At 42.0% G+C, this 20,679-nt stretch overlaps 1 protein-coding gene across 1 annotated transcript; it reads left to right on the forward strand.

Annotated features, from left to right (window-relative positions):
* Window positions 1-10,389: 10,389 nt before the first annotated feature.
* LOC133006020 (NACHT, LRR and PYD domains-containing protein 3-like) lies at window positions 10,390-18,053 on the forward strand. Its single transcript, XM_061075635.1, has 5 exons — window positions 10,390-10,666; window positions 11,307-13,146; window positions 13,936-14,109; window positions 17,732-17,905; window positions 17,987-18,053. Exons 1-5 carry the CDS (start codon window positions 10,390-10,392, stop codon window positions 18,051-18,053), a joined length of 2,532 nt encoding a protein of 843 aa, XP_060931618.1.
* The last annotated feature ends 2,626 nt before the right edge of the window (window positions 18,054-20,679 follow it).

A 20,679-nucleotide genomic window follows, 5' to 3' on the forward strand; every position in this document is an offset into this window, starting at 1 on the left:
TGTCGTGATGACACTCATCTCAATTTGAAGTTGATCCGATGAAAACCCTGGTACAAGTGTATCAAAGAAAAAATGTGGAATATGGCCAAAATGGCCACTAAATGCAATATAGCAGGCTTCCTGTTGTGTTTTTCCAATTGCACCCAGAGACTTTTTTGTTTGTCTGGTCATGATACACCTGTATATCGATTTTTGTGAAGATAGGTCAATGGGAACACCTTCCGGGGGTCTCGGGCTGTCTCGGGGGGCACCGTTGAGCCATTTTGCGACGCCCATTGAAAATTCCTTCAGAATACGTAAATTTTCACCACTTTCTAACTTTCTGCAAATTTTGGTAAGAAGTTGAGCATGTTAAAGCCCTCAAAAAGCCAATTCATTTGCCTGAATAATAATAATAATAATAATAATAATCCTTACAATTTCAATAGGGTCTCACCAGACACCTTTGATGTCTGTGCTCGGGCCCTAATAATAATAATAATAATAATAATCCTTACAATTTCAATAGGGTCTCACCAGACACCTTTGATGTCTGTGCTCGGGCCCTAATAATAATTAAAGCCCTCAAAAAGCCAATTCATTTGCCTGAATAATAATAATAAAAATTTTAGGGCTGCAAAGCAGCACTGGGTGGGCCCGAGCACATCCATTTTGAAGCGTTGCATGCTTTTTGTCTGAAAAAACAAAAATAACCAGTTCTGAGAGAGAGAGAGACGTAACCTTTGCAAGACATAAAGTTTCCTTTGATCTAGGAAGACTGAAATCAAAGGATTCATGGTCCATGTATGTCCGCGTTACAGAACATCGTGTTTTAATGGCGTGTTATCAAACTTTGACACCACGCCACGGTCACACCGTGTGATTAAAAAAAAATCTGTCAGTCAGTTTTTATCTCCATCTTGTTGTGATGACACTCATCTCAATTTGAAGTTGATCCGATGAAAACCCTGGTACAAGTGTATCAAAGAAAAAATGTGGAATATGGCCAAAATGGCCACTAAATGCAAAATAGCAGGCTTCCTGTTGTGTTTTTCCAATTGCACCAAGAGACTTTTTTGTTTGTCTGGTCATGATACACCTGTATATCGATTTTTGTGAAGATAGGTCAATGGGAACACCTTCCGGGGGTCTCGGGCTGTCTCGGGGGGCACCGTTGAGCCATTTTGCGACGCCCATTGAAAATTCCTTCAGAATATGTAAATTTTCACCACTTTCTAACTTTCTGCAAATTTTGGTAAGAAGTTGAGCATGTTAAAGCCCTCAAAAAGCCAATTCATTTGCCTGAATAATAATAATAATAAATAAGGTTTCCTTTGATCTAGTAAGACTGAAATCAAAGGATTCATGGTCCATGTATGTCCGCGTTACAGAACATCGTGTTTTAATGGCGTGTAATCAAACTTTGACACCACGCCACGGTCACACCGTGTGATTAAAAAAAAATCTGTCAGTCAGTTTTTATCTCCATCTTGTTGTGATGACACTCATCTCAATTTGAAGTTGATCCGATGAAAACCCTGGTACAAGTGTATCAAAGAAAAAATGTGGAATATGGCCAAAATGGCCACTAAATGCAAAATAGCAGGCTTCCTGTTGTGTTTTTCCAATTGCACCAAGAGACTTTTTTGTTTGTCTGGTCATGATACACCTGTATATCGATTTTTGTGAAGATAGGTCAATGGGAACACCTTCAGGGGGTCTCGGGGGGCACCGTTGAGCCATTTTGCGACGCCCATTGAAAATTCCTTCAGAATACGTAAATTTTCACCACTTTCTAACTTTCTGCAAATTTTGGTAAGAAGTTGAGCATGTTAAAGCCCTCAAAAAGCCAATTCATTTGCCTGAATAATAATAATAATCATTACAATTTCAATAGGGTCTCACCAGACACCTTTGATGTCTGTGCTCGGGCCCTAATAATAATCCTTACAATTTCAATAGGGTCTCACCAGACACCTTTGATGTCTGTGCTCGGGCCCTAATAATCCTTACAATTTCAATAGGGTCTCACCAGACACCTTTGATGTCTGTGCTCGGGCCCTAATAACCAGTTCTGAGAGAGAGAGACGTAACCTTTGCAAAACATAAAGTTTCCTTTGATCTAGGAAGACTGAAATCAAAGGATTCATGGTCCATGTATGTCCGCGTTACAGAACATCGTGTTTTAATGGCGTGTAATCAAACTTTGACGCCACGCCACGGTCACACCGTGTGATTAAAAAAAAATCCGTCAGTCAGTTTTTATCTCCATCTTGTTGTGATGACACTCATCTCAATTTGAAGTTGATCCGATGAAAACCCTGGTACAAGTGTATCAAAGAAAAAATGTGGAATATGGCCAAAATGGCCACTAAATGCAAAATAGCAGGCTTCCTGTTGTGTTTTTCCAATTGCACCAAGAGACTTTTTTGTTTGTCTGGTCATGATACACCTGTATATCGATTTTTGTGAAGATAGGTCAATGGGAACACCTTCCGGGGGTCTCGGGCTGTCTCGGGGGGCACCGTTGAGCCATTTTGCGACGCCCATTGAAAATTCCTTCAGAATACGTAAATTTTCACCACTTTCTAACTTTCTGCAAATTTTGGTAAGAAGTTGAGCATGTTAAAGCCCTCAAAAAGCCAATTCATTTGCCTGAATAATAATAATAATAATAATCATTACAATTTCAATAGGGTCTCACCAGACACCTTTGATGTCTGTGCTCGGGCCCTAATAATAATCCTTACAATTTCAATAGGGTCTCACCAGACACCTTTGATGTCTGTGCTCGGGCCCTAATAATAATAATCCTTACAATTTCAATAGGGTCTCACCAGACACCTTTGATGTCTGTGCTCGGGCCCTAATAATAATAATAATAATAAATAGAGGCTGTGTGTCTTAGCATTGCTAGAGAACAAATCCAATTTATAAAAAAAAGCCAATTCACTTGCCTGAATAATAATAATAATAATAATAATAATAAAATTTTTAGGGCTGCAAAGCAGCACTGGGTGGGCCCGAGCACATCCATTTTGAAGCGTTGCATGCTTTTTGTCTGAAAAAAACAAAAATGACCAGTTCTGAGAGAGAGACAGACGTAACCTTTGCAAGACATAAAGTTTCCTTTGATCTAGGAAGACTGAAATCAAAGGATTCATGGTCCATGTTTGTCCGCGTTACAGAACATCGTGTTTTAATGGCGTGTAATCAAACTTTGACACCACGCCACGGTCACACCGTGTGATTAAAAAAAAATCTGTCAGTCAGTTTTTATCTCCATCTTGTTGTGATGACACTCATCTCAATTTGAAGTTGATCCGATGAAAACCCTGGTACAAGTGTATCAAAGAAAAAATGTGGAATATGGCCAAAATGGCCACTAAATGCAAAATAGCAGGCTTCCTGTTGTGTTTTTCCAATTGCACCAAGAGACTTTTTTGTTTGTCTGGTCATGATACACCTGTATATCGATTTTTGTGAAGATAGGTCAATGGGAACACCTTCCGGGGGTCTCGGGCTGTCTCGGGGGGCACCGTTGAGTCATTTTGCGACGCCCATTGAAAATTCCTTCAGAATACGTAAATTTTCACCACTTTCTAACTTTCTGCAAATTTTGGTAAGAAGTTGAGCATGTTAAAGCCCTCAAAAAGCCAATTCATTTGCCTGAATAATAATAATAATAATAACAAGACTAAATATAAAAATAAAAACCATATGTTCTCCGGACTGGATGAGAAGAGAGAACAACTTTAAATACAATGGAAATTGAAGTTGATCCGATGAAAACCCTGGTACAAGTGTATCAAAGAAAAAATGTGGAATATGGCCAAAATGGCCACTAAATACAAAATATCAGGCTTCCTGATTTGTTTTTACAATTGCACCCAGAGACTTTTTTGTTTGTTTGGTCATGATACACCTGTATATTGATTTTTGTGAAGATAGGTCAATGGGAACACCTTCCGGGGGTCTCGGGGGGTCTCGGGGGGCACCGTTGAGCCATTTTGCGACGCCCATTAAAAATTCCTTCAGAATACGTAAATTTTCACCACTTTCTAACTTTCTGCAAATTTTGGTAAGAAGTTGAGCATGTTAAAGCCCTCAAAAAGCCAATTCATTTGCCTGAATAATAATAATAATAATAATAATAATTAATGGCGTGTAATCAAATTTTGACGCCACGCCACGGTCACACCGTGTGATTAAAAAAAAATCCGTCAGTCAGTTTTTATCTCCATCTTGTTGTGATGACACTCATCTCAATTTGAAGTTGATCCGATGAAAACCCTGGTACAAGTGTATCAAAGAAAAAATGTGGAATATGGCCAAAATGGCCACTAAATACAAAATATCAGGCTTCCTGATTTGTTTTTACAATTGCACCCAGAGACTTTTTATGTTTGTTTGGTCATGATACACCTGTATATCGATTTTTGTGAAGATAGGTCAATGGGAACACCTTCCGGGGGTCTCGGGGGGCACCGTTGAGCCATTTTGCAACGCCCATTGAAAATTCCTTCAGAATACGTAAATTTTCACCACTTTCTAACTTTCTGCAAATTTTGGTAAGAAGTTGAGCATGTTAAAGCCCTCAAAAAGCCAATTCATTTGCCTGAATAATAATAATAATAATAATAATAACTAAAATTTTTAGGGCTGCAAAGCAGCACTGGGTGGGCCCGAGCACATCCATTTTGAAGCGTTGCATGCTTTTTGTCTGAAAAAACAAAAATAACCAGTTCTGAGAGAGAAAGAGACGTGACCTTTGCAAGACATAAAGTTTCCTTTGATTTAGGAAGACTGAAATCAAAGGATTCATGGTCCATGTATGTCCGCGTTACAGAACATCGTGTTTTAATGGCGTGTAATCAGATTTTGACGCCATGCCATGGTCACACCGTGTGATTAAAAAAAAATCTGTCAGTCAGTTTTTATCTCCATCTTGTTGTGATGACACTCATCTCAATTTGAAGTTGATCCGATGAAAACCCTGGTACAAGTGTATCAAAGAAAAAATGTGGAATATGGCCAAAATGGCCACTAAATACAAAATATCAGGCTTCCTGATTTGTTTTTACAATTGCACCCAGAGACTTTTTTGTTTGTTTGGTCATGATACACCTGTATATCGATTTTTGTGAAGAAAGGTCAATGGGAACACCTTCCGGGGGTCTCAGGGGGTCTCGGGGGGCACCGTTGAGTCATTTTGCGACGCCCATTGAAAATTCCTTCAGAATACGTAAATTTTCACCACTTTCTAACTTTCTGCAAATTTTGGTAAGAAGTTGAGCATGTTAAAGCCCTCAAAAAGCCAATTCATTTGCCTGAATAATAATAATAATAATAATGAAAATTCCTTCAGAATATGTAAATTTTCACCACTTTCTAACTTTCTGCAAATTTTGGTAAGAAGTTGAGCATGTTAAAGCCCTCAAAAAGCCATTTCATTTGCCTGAATAATAATAATAATAATAAATAAAATTTTTAGGGCTGCAAAGCAGCACTGGGTGGGCCCGAGCACATCCATTTTGAAGCGTTGCATGCTTTTTGTCTGAAAAAAACAAAAATAACCAGTTCTGAGAGAGAGAGAGACGTAACCTTTGCAAGACATAAAGTTTCCTTTGATCTAGGAAGACTGAAATCAAAGGATTCATGGTCCATGTTTGTCCGCGTTACAGAACATCGTGTTTTAATGGCGTGTAATCAAACTTTGACACCACGCCACGGTCACACCGTGTGATTAAAAAAAAATCTGTCAGTCAGTTTTTATCTCCATCTTGTTGTGATGACACTCATCTCAATTTGAAGTTGATCCGATGAAAACCCTGGTACAAGTGTATCAAAGAAAAAATGTGGAATATGGCCAAAATGGCCACTAAATGCAAAATAGCAGGCTTCCTGTTGTGTTTTTCCAATTGCACCAAGAGACTTTTTTGTTTGTCTGGTCATGATACACCTGTATATCGATTTTTGTGAAGATAGGTCAATGGGAACACCTTCCGGGGGTCTCGGGCTGTCTCGGGGGGCACCGTTGAGTCATTTTGCGACGCCCATTGAAAATTCCTTCAGAATACGTAAATTTTCACCACTTTCTAACTTTCTGCAAATTTTGGTAAGAAGTTGAGCATGTTAAAGCCCTCAAAAAGCCAATTCATTTGCCTGAATAATAATAATAATAATAACAAGACTAAATATAAAAATAAAAACCATATGTTCTCCGGACTGGATGAGAAGAGAGAACAACTTTAAATACAATGGAAATTGAAGTTGATCCGATGAAAACCCTGGTACAAGTGTATCAAAGAAAAAATGTGGAATATGGCCAAAATGGCCACTAAATACAAAATATCAGGCTTCCTGATTTGTTTTTACAATTGCACCCAGAGACTTTTTTGTTTGTTTGGTCATGATACACCTGTATATTGATTTTTGTGAAGATAGGTCAATGGGAACACCTTCCGGGGGTCTCGGGGGGTCTCGGGGGGCACCGTTGAGCCATTTTGCGACGCCCATTAAAAATTCCTTCAGAATACGTAAATTTTCACCACTTTCTAACTTTCTGCAAATTTTGGTAAGAAGTTGAGCATGTTAAAGCCCTCAAAAAGCCAATTCATTTGCCTGAATAATAATAATAATAATAATAATAATTAATGGCGTGTAATCAAATTTTGACGCCACGCCACGGTCACACCGTGTGATTAAAAAAAAATCCGTCAGTCAGTTTTTATCTCCATCTTGTTGTGATGACACTCATCTCAATTTGAAGTTGATCCGATGAAAACCCTGGTACAAGTGTATCAAAGAAAAAATGTGGAATATGGCCAAAATGGCCACTAAATACAAAATATCAGGCTTCCTGATTTGTTTTTACAATTGCACCCAGAGACTTTTTATGTTTGTTTGGTCATGATACACCTGTATATCGATTTTTGTGAAGATAGGTCAATGGGAACACCTTCCGGGGGTCTCGGGGGGCACCGTTGAGCCATTTTGCAACGCCCATTGAAAATTCCTTCAGAATACGTAAATTTTCACCACTTTCTAACTTTCTGCAAATTTTGGTAAGAAGTTGAGCATGTTAAAGCCCTCAAAAAGCCAATTCATTTGCCTGAATAATAATAATAATAATAATAATAACTAAAATTTTTAGGGCTGCAAAGCAGCACTGGGTGGGCCCGAGCACATCCATTTTGAAGCGTTGCATGCTTTTTGTCTGAAAAAACAAAAATAACCAGTTCTGAGAGAGAAAGAGACGTGACCTTTGCAAGACATAAAGTTTCCTTTGATTTAGGAAGACTGAAATCAAAGGATTCATGGTCCATGTATGTCCGCGTTACAGAACATCGTGTTTTAATGGCGTGTAATCAGATTTTGACGCCATGCCACGGTCACACCGTGTGATTAAAAAAAAATCTGTCAGTCAGTTTTTATCTCCATCTTGTTGTGATGACACTCATCTCAATTTGAAGTTGATCCGATGAAAACCCTGGTACAAGTGTATCAAAGAAAAAATGTGGAATATGGCCAAAATGGCCACTAAATACAAAATATCAGGCTTCCTGATTTGTTTTTACAATTGCACCCAGAGACTTTTTTGTTTGTTTGGTCATGATACACCTGTATATCGATTTTTGTGAAGAAAGGTCAATGGGAACACCTTCCGGGGGTCTCAGGGGGTCTCGGGGGGCACCTTTGAGCCATTTTGCGACGCCCATTGAAAATTCGTTCAGAATACGTAAATTTTCACCACTTTCTAACTTTCTGCAAATTTTGGTAAGAAGTTGAGCATGTTAAAGCCCTCAAAAAGCCAATTCATTTGCCTGAATAATAATAATAATAATAAATAGAAATACAAACAAACTAATGAATAATAATAATAATAATAAATTTAAAATTTTTAGGGCTGCAAAGCAGCACTGGATGGGCCCGAGCACATCCATTTTGAAGCGTTGCATGCTTTTTGTCTGAAAAAACAAAAATAACCAGTTCTGACAGAGAGAGAGACGTAACCTTTGCAAGACATAAAGTTTCCTTTGATCTAGGAAGACTGAAATCAAAGGATTCATGGTCCATGTATGTCCGCGTTACAGAACATCGTGTTTTAATGGCGTGTAATCAAACTTTGACGCCACGCCACGGTCACACCGTGTGATTAAAAAAAAATCCGTCAGTCAGTTTTTATCTCCATCTTGTTTTGATGACACTCATTTCAATTTGAAGTTGATCCGATGAAAACCCTGGTACAAGTGTATCAAAGAAAAAAAGTGGAATATGGCCAAAATGGCCACTAAATGCAAAATAGCAGGCTTCCTGTTGTGTTTTTCCAATTGCACCAAGAGACTTTTTTGTTTGTCTGGTCATGATACACCTGTATATCGATTTTTGTGAAGATAGGTCAATGGGAACACCTTCCGGGGGTCTCGGGCTGTCTCGGGGGGCACCGTTGAGTCATTTTGCGACGCCCATTGAAAATTACTTCAGAATACGTAAATTTTCACCACTTTCTAACTTTCTGCAAATTTTGGTAAGAAGTTGAGCATGTTAAAGCCCTCAAAAAGCCAATTCATTTGCCTGAATAATAATAATAATAATAAGGAGGTGCTCCGGTCCCGGTCCCGGTCCCGGTCCCCGGACCGGAGCACAGGACCCCGGAGTTTTTTTTCTCTCATTGCGGTGGGCTATTTAAACCGCGCCGCCCAAGTGCGCCCCCCCCAAAAAAAATTTCACCAGCCGCCACTGCTTTTGACTATCGAAGAGGCCGAAGAGGAGGCCTTTGGTTTCACAAAAACCCTGTCCCAACATACTTTACACTCTCTCTCGTCTCTTTCGTCTCGATACGTCTTTTTACACTGTGGGACTTGTTAAGGCGTGTTGTTTTATCCTATATAATGAGAGAAGCCGATCCAAGATTTGGTTCAATCAAATGTTTTATTTAAAGATACAATGAAGAGTTATTCATAGCTATGGACAATTATCACAGCCTATGCTAATTAAGTTAGCAGTAGGAAGATGAAAATGGCCCCGAACAGCAGGAGCTGTGTATAGTTATAACAGTAGAATTGATGTGATTGGTTATGAATATTTGGAGGGGAGTCACCGCAAATCACTTTGGATCTCCCTTATTGGTCCAGCCGCAGTCCCACGCCTCTTGTCACCGAATCCAGGAAGTGACAGGGAGCAGCTCTCCGTCTTGCGCTTCTACGCTACTCTACCGGTTGCTAGGGCAACTCTATCTACCCTGACAGTCTGATGTTGTCTCGTAATTCAGCCTTGAGTAGAAAGTGTCTTGCTCTAGCCATCTCGGCTGCACCAACTTAACCATAACATACTCTCTTCGACTCTCCTATCAGGACAGCTGTTAGACTGACCATCCTCGTGACGTACAAACATTATTAGCAAATTCCAAATATTAAATATGATAAGCGAAAGGTTGAAAATAATGATTTGTATAAGGTAATGTTATTGACCCACTGCTCCTACCTCCCCTTCCGCCTTTATGAAAAGAGTCTGTGCCATTATGGTTTGAGAACCTATTATTGTGTGTGTCTGCTCCATCAAAACAATCTTGACTGTGAATGTGTAAACATTCGCATCCTCGAAACTAAACAATGTCATACTGACTTTGCCCCAGAAAGGACAGCTCCTTGAATTCTGTCTGATGTTGAATACAGCTAATGAAAATATGCTTTAATATCCAAGAAGTTAATTATGAGGACAACTAAAAGATACATTATTGGCACTAAACAGCAACGGTTATTAAATTAATTTGTATGTGCATTATATCTAGCTAAAACTACCTCTAGCTTTATTATTACGAGTTCTTTCAGACACAACCTATAGTTAAAAGTTTGAAATTCCTAACAGACTTCTGGTATGTGTGAGTTGACAAGGAATCTTCTGTGTTATTGTCCATTTAGGTTGAAATCTGTCTTGATGTTACCAAGTATTTGTACTTTGTTACTTCCCACCTTGGATTTTCCATAATGGTGACAATTAAGTTGAAGTTGATTTCTTTATTTTAGGATCTTCCTGAAGTTCCTGTCGAGATGAAGAGGGAATAAAGATTGAGATTTGACACGTCACCCCTGAACCCACCTGGTAACACAGCACCAATCACACAACACAGACAGAATCTGTTTGAAGGCAACACGTCACAATGACAGTAAATATCAACCAATCAACATTAAGCTCCTGCTCAACACTGTAATGTTCCTGTGACTCTGCAGAGAAATCACATGGAGGAACCATGAATCAAAAATCCCCACAAGGAGCTGTTGAATTCAAATTGAACAAAAGCACTATTGGAGATAAACACTGGTTTTGCTAAGACTAAGAAAACATGACTCTGTATGGAACCCATTAGAAAAGTGGAAAACGATGTTCTGATCCAATCAGGAAGCAGCGATGGTGACAGTTGAGGATCTGCTCTTGGAAACCCTGGAGAGGCTGGTACATGTAGATTTTGAGGCCTTCAGGTGGCACCTGTACCAGCTGGAGATCTACAGCGGCTTCGGCCCGATCCCGTGGTACAAGTTGGAGGAGGCGGACCGGCTGGATGCAGTGAAGCTGATGGTGCAGAAATACTCTCATCACGCCGTGGAGCTGGCCAAGATGGTTTTGGGGAAGATGAGCATGTATGACCTCGTCCAGTATCTGTCAGACAGGAGCTCAGAACTAAAAGGTAACACGTGGAAAGACAAAGAGATGTTCTTCAAAACGCTAAATGTTGGTATAATATCAACTGTAAATTGTAAAAAGAGGCATCTTGTGTTTTTGTAATAAGACACAGGAGCTTCCTCTATCCCATCGCGGGCTCCTCTTCTTCCTCGCCGTCCAGCCACCAGCAGCAGACCTGAAGGTAAGATGTTCTTTGTGAGGCCAACATGACGGGCAGAGGAAGATGTCTCTGCAGATCTTTCTTAAAAGTCCGGTTGTGTCCCTTTCTAATCCAGTTGACTGTCGGATGCCACATGAAGCCTAGTGAGTCAAAGTATTGGATCCAGACCGGGTCATAGCAAGGAGTGAAAGTAAAAAGAGAAACAACTAAGGTGACAGGTGAAAGCTCCTTGAGGCTGAGCTTCATGGATCTGGATCAGTGGGTCCACTCAAACCCTCAGTCATCTTTTGATGACTGTTGTGCAGAAGTTAGTCTGTGAGGTCACAGTAACGCTCAATGTGCTGAGAGACCTGGGGTCAGATCTGGCTTTACAGGCAGGGATCAGAAATCTTAATTAATTGAAATGTGAGGAAACTGGATTTAAAGTGTCTCACAACCATCGGTTTGGGGACTTCAGGAAATTTGGTCATTTTGTTTCTTGCAGATGTGGAGATGCACGAGCTTCAGCCTCTAGAAAAACAGACCCAACAGTTTCAACGCACGATGCATACGCATTTCAAGAGCAGGTTCATGTGTGTTCAAGAGGGTATGGCTGAGAAGACAGAAGAGCAGTGCCTGAAAGACATCTTCATAGAGCTTTACATCACAGACGGGGGGGAAATGCGAATCAACGAACAGCATCAGATCATGCTGATCAGGAACTCCAGGACGTCAGCAGTGAAACCCATCGACCCCAGTGACATATTCAAGAGTCCCATTGGTATACCATTAAGAACAGTGCTGACGACTGGAGTTGCAGGAATTGGCAAAACATTCCTCGTGAAAAAGTTTGTGTTGGACTGGGCCAATGGAAGGAAAAATCAAGATGTGCATCTGATATTCCCCTTTAGCTTCAGCGAACTGAATCAACTGAAGGGGGAAAGGTTCAGCCTGGCAGAGCTGATTCATCGATGTATCTGGGAAACCAGAGACATCACCGACGAAGATCTGAACCGTATCTTTGCTAAACTACAGGCATCAGGAAGCTGCGACTTTAACAACAGTCCATATAAACTTCTGTTTGTGTTGGACGGATTGGACGAAAGCCGCCTTCAGATGGATTTGACACGACGTGAACCTCAGCCAGTTGATTTTGATGTGACACAGTCGACCTCAGTGGAGGTTCTGCTGACTTCCCTGATCAGTGGGAACCTGCTTCCCTCTGCCCGGGTATGGATAACCACACGACCTGCAGCCGCCAGTCAGATCCTTCGGGATTTTATCAAAGGAATGACAGTGGTGAGAGGATTCAGTGACCCACAGAAGGAGGAGTACTTCAAGAAAAAATTCCCCGATGAGGAACAAGGCAGCAGAATCATCGCCCACATCAAGGCGTCACGAAGCCTGTTCATCATGTGTCACATCCCAGTTTTCTGCTGGATCACTTCTACAGTTTTGCAGGATGTTTTGAAAAGCCAAGCGAACATAGATCTGCCCACAACGTTGACGGAGATGTACACAGTATTCCTGCTGTATCAAATCAAGCTGACAAAAAGGAGCATCAGGTACATCAAGTCCTTAGCGAAACTAGCATTCAACCGTTTGGAAAAGGGCAACCTCTTCTACGAGACAGATCTGAAAGACAGTGGCATTAATTTACGCAAAGTGTCACAGAACGCTGGAGTGTTCACAGAGGTCTTTAAAGAGGTGTGTAAGTGGAAGGACAACGATAAGGAGAAGATGTACCGCTTTGTCCACCTGACCCTTCAGGAGTATCTGGCTGCCCTGCATGTTGTGATGTCACTCATTAACGACAACAAGAACATACTGTCGGAGCAGAAACTGAAACCGGGAGTTCCCTGTACGCTATGCAGGAGAAAACCCATAACTGAGGTCCACGAGATTGCAATTCAGAAAGCGCTGAGTTCAAATGGGCAGCTGGACTTGTTCCTGCGCTTCCTCCTGGGTCTTTCCCTGCAGACCAATCAGGATCTTCTAAAGCATCTGTTGAAAACATCCAAAGGGTTCCCTCAGACCGACCATCAACCCACGATCCAGTGCATCAAGGACAAGATAAGGGACAATACATCCCCAGAGAGGAGCATCAATCTATTCCACTGTCTTAATGAGCTGAGAGACGATTCCTTGGTGAAGGAGATCCAGCAGAACCTGAGTTCAGGAAGTCTGTCTGATAGATATTTTTCTCCTGCTGACTGGTCCGCACTGGTCTTCATCCTCCTGTCATCGGAAGACACGCTGGAGGTGTTTTACTTGGAGAAATACTGTACTTCAGTGGCGGGTCTCCTCAGGCTGATACCAGTGGTCAAGGCCTCCAACAAATTACTGTGAGTAGACAGACAACTACAATCCTCAGCTTTTATCTGTTATTTCATCAGTTTGATCTGACCAATACCTTCTCAGACTGAGTAGCTGTGATCTATCGGACAACATCTGTGAAGCTCTGGGTTCGGTTCTCAGCTGCCACTCGTCTAAGCTGAGGGAGCTGGACCTGAGTGACAACAACCTGCAGGATTCAGGAGTGAAGCATCTTTGTGTTGGACAGGAGAGTCCAAACTGTGTCCTGCAGAGTCTCAGGTGAGGATTCATTCATTTCATCATCTGATGCCCGTCACAGGCTGGTTGACACTCCTATCTGTGTGTGAGTGCGTGCGTGTGCGTGCGGACAAGGCCTCCAAAAAATTACTGTTAATAGACAGAAAACTTCAATCCTCAGCTTTTATCTGTTATTTAATCAGTTTGATCTGACCAATACCTTCTCAGGCTGAGTGGCTGCAATCTATCGAGCAAAATCTGTGAAGAACTGGGTTCGGTTCTCAGCTCCCACTCGTCTAAGCTGAGGGAGCTGGACCTGAGTGACAACAACCTGCAGGATTCAGGAGTGAAGCATCTTTGTGTTGGACAGGAGAGTCCAAACTGTGTCCTGCAGAGTCTCAGGTGAGGATTCGTTCATTTCATCATCTGATGCCCGTCACAAGCTGGTTGATACTCCTATGTGTGTGTGCATGTGTGTGTGTGTGTGAATGTGTTAGTAAACAGAAAACTACAATCCTCAGCTGTATCAAAATGTGGTTTTATCTGTTTATTTAATCAGTTTGATCTGAAAACCTTCTCAGGCTGAGTAGATGCAATCTATCGGACAACATCTGTGAAGCTCTGATTTTGGTTCTCAGCTCCGACTCGTCTAATCTGAAGGAGCTGGACCTGAGTGACAACGACCTGCAGGATTCAGGAGTGAAGGGTCTTTGTGTTGGACTGGAGAGTCCAAACTGTGTCCTGCAGACTCTCAGGTGAGGATTCGTTCATTTCATCATCTGATGACCGTCACAAGCTGGTTGACACTCCTTTGTGTGTGTGTGCGTGCGTGTGTGTGTGTGTGTGTGTGTGTGTGTGTGTGTGTGTGTGTGTGCGTGTGTGTACGTGTGCGTGTGCGTGTGCGTGTGCGTGTTAGGTTAGGTTAGGTTAGTTTATTGGTCTCCACCAGGGAGAAATTTGTCGTGAAGACAGGGAACATGTTGCATACATAAAAACACATACAGTACAAAAAGAACATCAAGTTAAAAGTCTGGTGGAGTAAACAGACCACTGGACAATCCTGCACATGCAGCAAGCCGACGTGAACGCATTCACATGCTTCCACACCGCTACTCTAACTGTAATCATAAATATACATTCATATCAGCATCACATAACCTCAAGCATACATTAATCCGTTCACTCACATACAGTATGTCCATAGTTTGACTCATAATACATTCATTTCCATATACACATAGCCTATGTTCGTATACATATACAGAAACATTGCAATCATTTCCTGCTGTTGAGAAGTTTGGTTGATACAGGCACCAAGGAATGTTTGTATCGATTGTGCCTGCACAAGGGAAGCCTATATCTCCTTCCAGAGTTCAGGAGAGTATATTCACTATTCAGCACATGAGAACTATCTGTTAAAATGGCATTTGCCTGTCTGATCGTCGCCTGCTCAAAAAGGTCCTGTGGATTTAGGGGGGGTGTTATTCCCATAATCTTGCCAGCAGTTTTGACAAGGCTTGAGATTTCAGCTCTAGATTTAACAGATAGGTTACCAAACCAGCTGGTGATACCATAGCGGAGTATTGACTAAATTGCTGCTCTATAAAAAATTAGCATAATATTTTTGCAAACTCCAAATACTCTGAGCCTACGTAGGAAATGGAGACGTTGGTGAATTTTGGCACAAACATTGGCCACCTGTGTGCCCCATCTCAAATCGCTGTCAACATGGACACCAAGGTACCTGAATGTTTTGACCTGCACAATGTCCTGGCCATGGACAGCCACAGGGCTCTGGTCTCCCATTGATCTAGGATCCAACAACATCTCAACAGTTTTAGTTGTATTAATGAGCAGCGAGTGGGCATCACACCAGTTGACAAACTTGTCAACCGCAAGTTGATGAACACTCAAATTAGTATGTTTGGTGAGCAGGCTAAGTATGACAGTGTCATCAGAAAATTTTACTGTGAATTGATTTGGCTCAGAACTGACACAGTCGTTAGTATACAACGTGTACAGAAAAGGTGAACTAACACACCCCTGGGGGGCACCAGTGCTGCATACAGCCAGATCAGACAAAGCTGAGTTAAACTTAACCTTCTGTGGCCTATTCGATAAAAAAGAATAGTACCACCGAATTAAGAAAGGATTGACATTTAGCTGAACTAATTTCTTCAAAAGAATGTGTGGTTGAATGAGATTAAAAGCGGAACTAAAATCAACAAAAAGAAGTCTAGCATATCCAGCTGGATTTTCTAGGTGCTTCAGAACAAGATGCATTACAGTCGCTATGGCATCACTTGTGCTGCGGTTTTTGGTGTAGGCAAATTGATATTTATCAAGCGCTGGTTGCACAGCTGTTCGAAGCTTCTCTATCATGATCTTCAATAATGATTTAAAAACATTTGAGGTGATGGCCACCGGCCGGTAATCATTGTCCTCCTGGGGACTGATCTTTTTAGGTATGGGTAGTATAATAGATTTTTTCCATAGTCTTGGCACTGTATAAGTGTCCATGGAAAACTGGAATAGTTTCACCCAGACCGGGGACAGTTCCTCTGCAAAAGATTTCAAAATAAAAGCTGACAGGCCGTCTGGACCTGTTGCCTTTTTAATCTGAATAGTTTTAAAAGTTTTAATGACTGTTTCCAGATCAATTACAATCCTATCCACATTTAAATCACAAATCACAGATTCTAAAACATCGGCACAATCTGCACTGTTATCAACATTAAAACGCATATAAAAATTGTTCAGTTCATTTGCCCTGGTCATTTCGTTATGAGCAAACAGAGGTTTCTTTTTCGCGTCCATGTTCGTCATATGTCTAATTGAGTCCCAAAGTTTCTTAGTATTGCATTCCGCCAAGTTTTGCTCTGCCCGTTCTTTATGTTGATGGCGCGCTGCTGTTATCTTCAGATTTAGGTCCTTTTGGGCCGCTCGGACCGCCGCTTTATCCCCCAACTTGAAAGCGCCTTTTTTCCTTTTAATACAGTCCATAATGTCAGGGGTAAAATAAGATTTATTGTTGGGATACCGTTTAATTGTCTTTGTGGGTATGACAGACTCAATGCAAAAATTGATGTAATCAGTAGTTGCTTCTGTAGCACTGTCTATGTCCGTATCCTTGAGAAAGATATCCCAATCCGTACAAAGGAAGCATCCCTTCAGCTCCTCCAATTTATCATTAGTCCATACCTTCACCGTCTGAGTGACCGGTTTGGTAGATTTAAAAACAGACCGATATGTGGGAAGCAGCTGAATTACGTTATGGTCTGAGTTTTTAAGTGGAGGTCTGGCTCTGGCAGTATATGCATCTTTAATATTCCCATAACATTTGTCCAGTATATTATTATTCCTGGTGCTGCACTTCACATATTGGTCAAATCCTGGCAGCGTTTTATTTAAGCTGCAATGATTGAAATCCCCAAGTATCATCATTGGGGCATCAGGCTTGCTTTCTAGATGATGGTGAACACAGTCTGCGATTAGATTTGCTGCCCTGCCCGCATTACCGCTGGGTGGGACATAGACAACGCACACAAACAAATTGGTAAAATCCCGGGGGAGATAGTGTGGCCGCAAGGTGACACACAAAAGCTCTAAATCGGGGGTGCATATTCTGTCCCTCACTGCAAGGTTTCGGCACCATCTGTCATTGATGTAGATACACACGCCCCCTCCGCGGAGTTTACCTGAGTTTGCGTCTCTGTCCAAACGTACATGGGAAAACCCCTCAATCTGAATAAAATTGTCCGGAACATCCTTACCGAACCAAGTCTCCGTAAAAGCCATAATGCCCGACTCCCGATATTCATAGCAGGCTCCCACCTGTTGACGCAGATCATCCATTTTATTTTTAAGGGAGCGGGGATTGCATAGGAGCATTGGCGGTAGCGGTAGCTTGGTGGCTGATTGTATGCGCCGTCTAATGCCGCCTCTCCTGCCACGCTTCCTAGCCCTGCTTCGCCGATACTTTCCCCCCTGGTGTCGGCACAGTCCGCCAGGGACATCCTGCACAAGACCAGGCGATGGTAGTGCGCCGCTCTCCCGCAGTCCCAGCAGCTCTAAACAGCTGTATGTCCTCAGGCCGCTGTTATTGATAGGATCCTCCGCCATGCATTGGGTGACGGGTCCGGCCAGGATCATCCACGCCAACACCAGTGCCTTAATTCCTCGCCAATTCACTCCACGTACACGCATCATACAGCTCAAAGCATGAGCTGTCATCTCCAATAAATCTGCGCATTTAATCCACCGAAGCCAGACATTAAACGGGGACATGACAAACAAACAAAGGACATGCAACAGGAGCCCTTCTCCATGTCGCCAGCAGAGCAGCGCCATCTCTGCAGTGTGCGTGTGCTTGTGTAGGCTGCCAGGCTGTATGGTCTCTGAGAAAGGCTGCGCCTCCCTGGCCTCGGCCCTGAGGATCAGCCACTCCAGCCTGAAAGAGTTGGACCTGAGCTACAATCATCCCGGAGACTCGGGGGTGAAGGTGCTGACCGCTCTACTGAAGGATCCAAACTATCCACTGGAAACTCTCACGTATGAACTCACAGTGACAAACACTTACTTAACAGAACCGGATGATTCCTTGTCTGATCAAGACTTTGTTTCTTCCTGTAGCCTTGAGTATTGTGGAGAGCAGAGACTGAGGCCTGGTTTTAAGAAATGTAAGTTTACCGTCAACTGATTAAACTTTTACGTTTTATTTTTAAAATACTTATTCAAAATAAAGCTTTGAAAAGTGGAAGCTCGTCTTGGGTGGGAGGGGGGCGGGAATGGGTGGGAGGGGGCGGATGGAGTGTCATTTAACTCATAGTTACACATATCCAGCAGAATGGGGAGAGAGTCTAAAGATGGATGCCTGCAACCACCCTACGTAATGCATAATAATAACAAGAGAGATGATATAACATTCTGCTCATGGAATGTTGATGGTGTTAACGAGCCAGTTAAAAGAGGCAAGGTGCTCGCTCACCTCAAATCTTTGCAGGTTGGTCATTTTCTTACAGGAAACCCACCTGAAGAACGACTCGCATGCTAGGCTCAGGTGTAGGTGGATACAACATATCTTATCTACCACTCCAACTTTTCAGTTAAGGCTCGTGGCACAGCCATCCTAATCCGTAGGGGGGGTTCCCTTTAAACATCTGTCTACAAGAGCAGATAAAGACGGGACATATGTCATGGTTGTGGGGGAATTTCACTCTACACCTGTAACATTATTAAATATATATGGACCAAATAATGACGATCCAGAATTTTTCAAAAAGGTTTTAAATCTGATTCCAGATATCTCCAGTACTAATCTAATAATTGGTGGTGATTTTAATCTAGTTTTGGACGCTTACTTGGATAGGTCTTCTTCACAGAGGGTGGAACCTTCCAAGGCCTCTAATCTTCTGAGATCTTATATTGATAATATGAATGTTTTTGTTTTGTGGCGGATTTCTAATGCTACTGGTAAAGAATACTCCTTTCACTCTAAAGTAAATAATAGCTATACCAGGATAGACTTTTTCTTGGTTGATGGTGAATTAATGCCATTTTCCTACAATTCAAAATACCACAATATTATTATCTCCGACCACAGTCCGATATCATTTTCATTACAGCTTGGTGAGAAGGCACCTGCCCAGAGAAATTGGAGATTCAATCCTCAACTCATCACATATAAAAGGTTCTGTGAATATCTGGAGGATGGCATATTGCCTCAGACGCTGACCGAAGCCACTAGTGGCCCGCGAATTAATTATATTTGGCCCGCATGATAAAATCTATTTACTATTAGAGCTGGCCTGCCGGCAGTGTTTTGCAAGTTCTCAATACAAAATAAGTATTGACAATTCCTGAGGGTCAGTGAACACGTCGGGATCGGGCACGTGACAGTTCTAGACCAATGGCAGGCTCTCATTGGCTGACGAGTGGGCGGGTCAATGGTGAATGACAGATCCCACAATGCACTGCCCGTGTGTCTGCACGTCAATCACGGTCCCGCGAACGTGCGCCTCACAGTCTGTATCACATATCACTTGTGACAACTTTCAACTATCCCGCTCCCCAAAAATGGCTACACGAAAGGTGGCATTTGAAAACAGGAGCTTTCAAGACAGGTGGGAGGCAGAGTATAGGTTCCCGGATGTAAAGGGTGGATCCGAGAAAAGATGAAGGAGGAAAAAAGTGAGGAAAGAGTGAGTTGACAGCTTATCACTGCATCATACACCAGGAGTCGTTGTGTGGCAAAGCCTTGAAAATGACCATGTGATGAGCATCATAACATTAGCGGTTAACTTTATCAGAGCCAAAGGTTTAAATCACCGCCAGTTCAAGTCTTTTCTGGAGGAGTTAGGTGCAGAATATGTTGACTTGCCCTATCACACACAGTTGCGATGGCTGAACCAGGGAAAGGTGCTGGAAAGATTGTTTCAGTTGCGTGAGGAGATCTGTGAGTTTATTGAAAGCAAAGGGAAAGGCACAACAGAGCTGCGAAATAAAACGTGTCTGTGTGACATCTCGAGCCACCTGCATGCGCTCAACCTGCAGCTTCGGGGGGGGGGGCGTGTCGTCACTGACATGTACGCTACAGTGAGGTCTTTAAAACCAAGCTGCGCCTCTGGGAGACGCAGATGCTGCAGGAAAACTGTTTTTTCTCTTGCTAATACAGGACATTTGATTTTTCTTTGAATTCAATTATTTTTGGCTGTTGTTTGCCTGTAGAAAATGTTTTCACTGGAAATTACTCTGGAAATACTGCAGATAGAGCCAGAAAGCAATTAATGAAACTGATTTTATTACTTTTATATTTATTTATGTATTATTTATTATTTGTATTTCATTTATTTCATAATTAATGTTGTTTTATCGGCAATACTCTATAGGCCTTGTTAGTTCCAGGTTCAATATGTGCACCAAGGTTCTTTCAATAAGTTTTCAATAAACGTTGAAATTCTGGCCCTCGACTTGAAGCAATTTTTTGATTTCGGCCCACTGCTTATTTGAGTTTGACACCCCTGTCTTATACAATAGACCCCGGGCCAGAATACTTATTAATAAAACTCTTTCTGACCCTTTCCGGCTGGGTAGGGGCACGAGGCAGGGCTGCCCACTAAGTCCTCTACTGTTCGCGTTAGCCATAGAACCGCTGGCCGAGACCATTCATTCGCATCCAGATATACATGGTTACAATACAGAATACACCAAGAATAAAATATCATTGTACGCGAACGATATTTTGTTATTTGCCATGCAGCCTAGGATACAATTCCTTCAATTTTGAAAACTTTTCAACTGTTCAACTTCTCGGGGTACAAGATTAA

This window comes from Limanda limanda, chromosome 1 (assembly GCF_963576545.1).
Source record: "Limanda limanda chromosome 1, fLimLim1.1, whole genome shotgun sequence".
In the NCBI taxonomy this organism is placed as follows: domain Eukaryota; kingdom Metazoa; phylum Chordata; class Actinopteri; order Pleuronectiformes; family Pleuronectidae; genus Limanda; species Limanda limanda.

Coding starts and splice junctions, on each gene's coding strand:
- LOC133006020 (XM_061075635.1), top strand. CDS start 10,390: ATGGTGACAGTTGAGGATCTGCTCTTGGAAACCCTGGAGAGGCTGGTA. Junction 10,667..11,306: donor CAGGAGCTCAGAACTAAAAG/GTAACACGTGGA, acceptor TGTTTCTTGCAG/ATGTGGAGATGCACGAGCTT. Junction 17,906..17,986: donor TATCCACTGGAAACTCTCAC/GTATGAACTCAC, acceptor TTCTTCCTGTAG/CCTTGAGTATTGTGGAGAGC.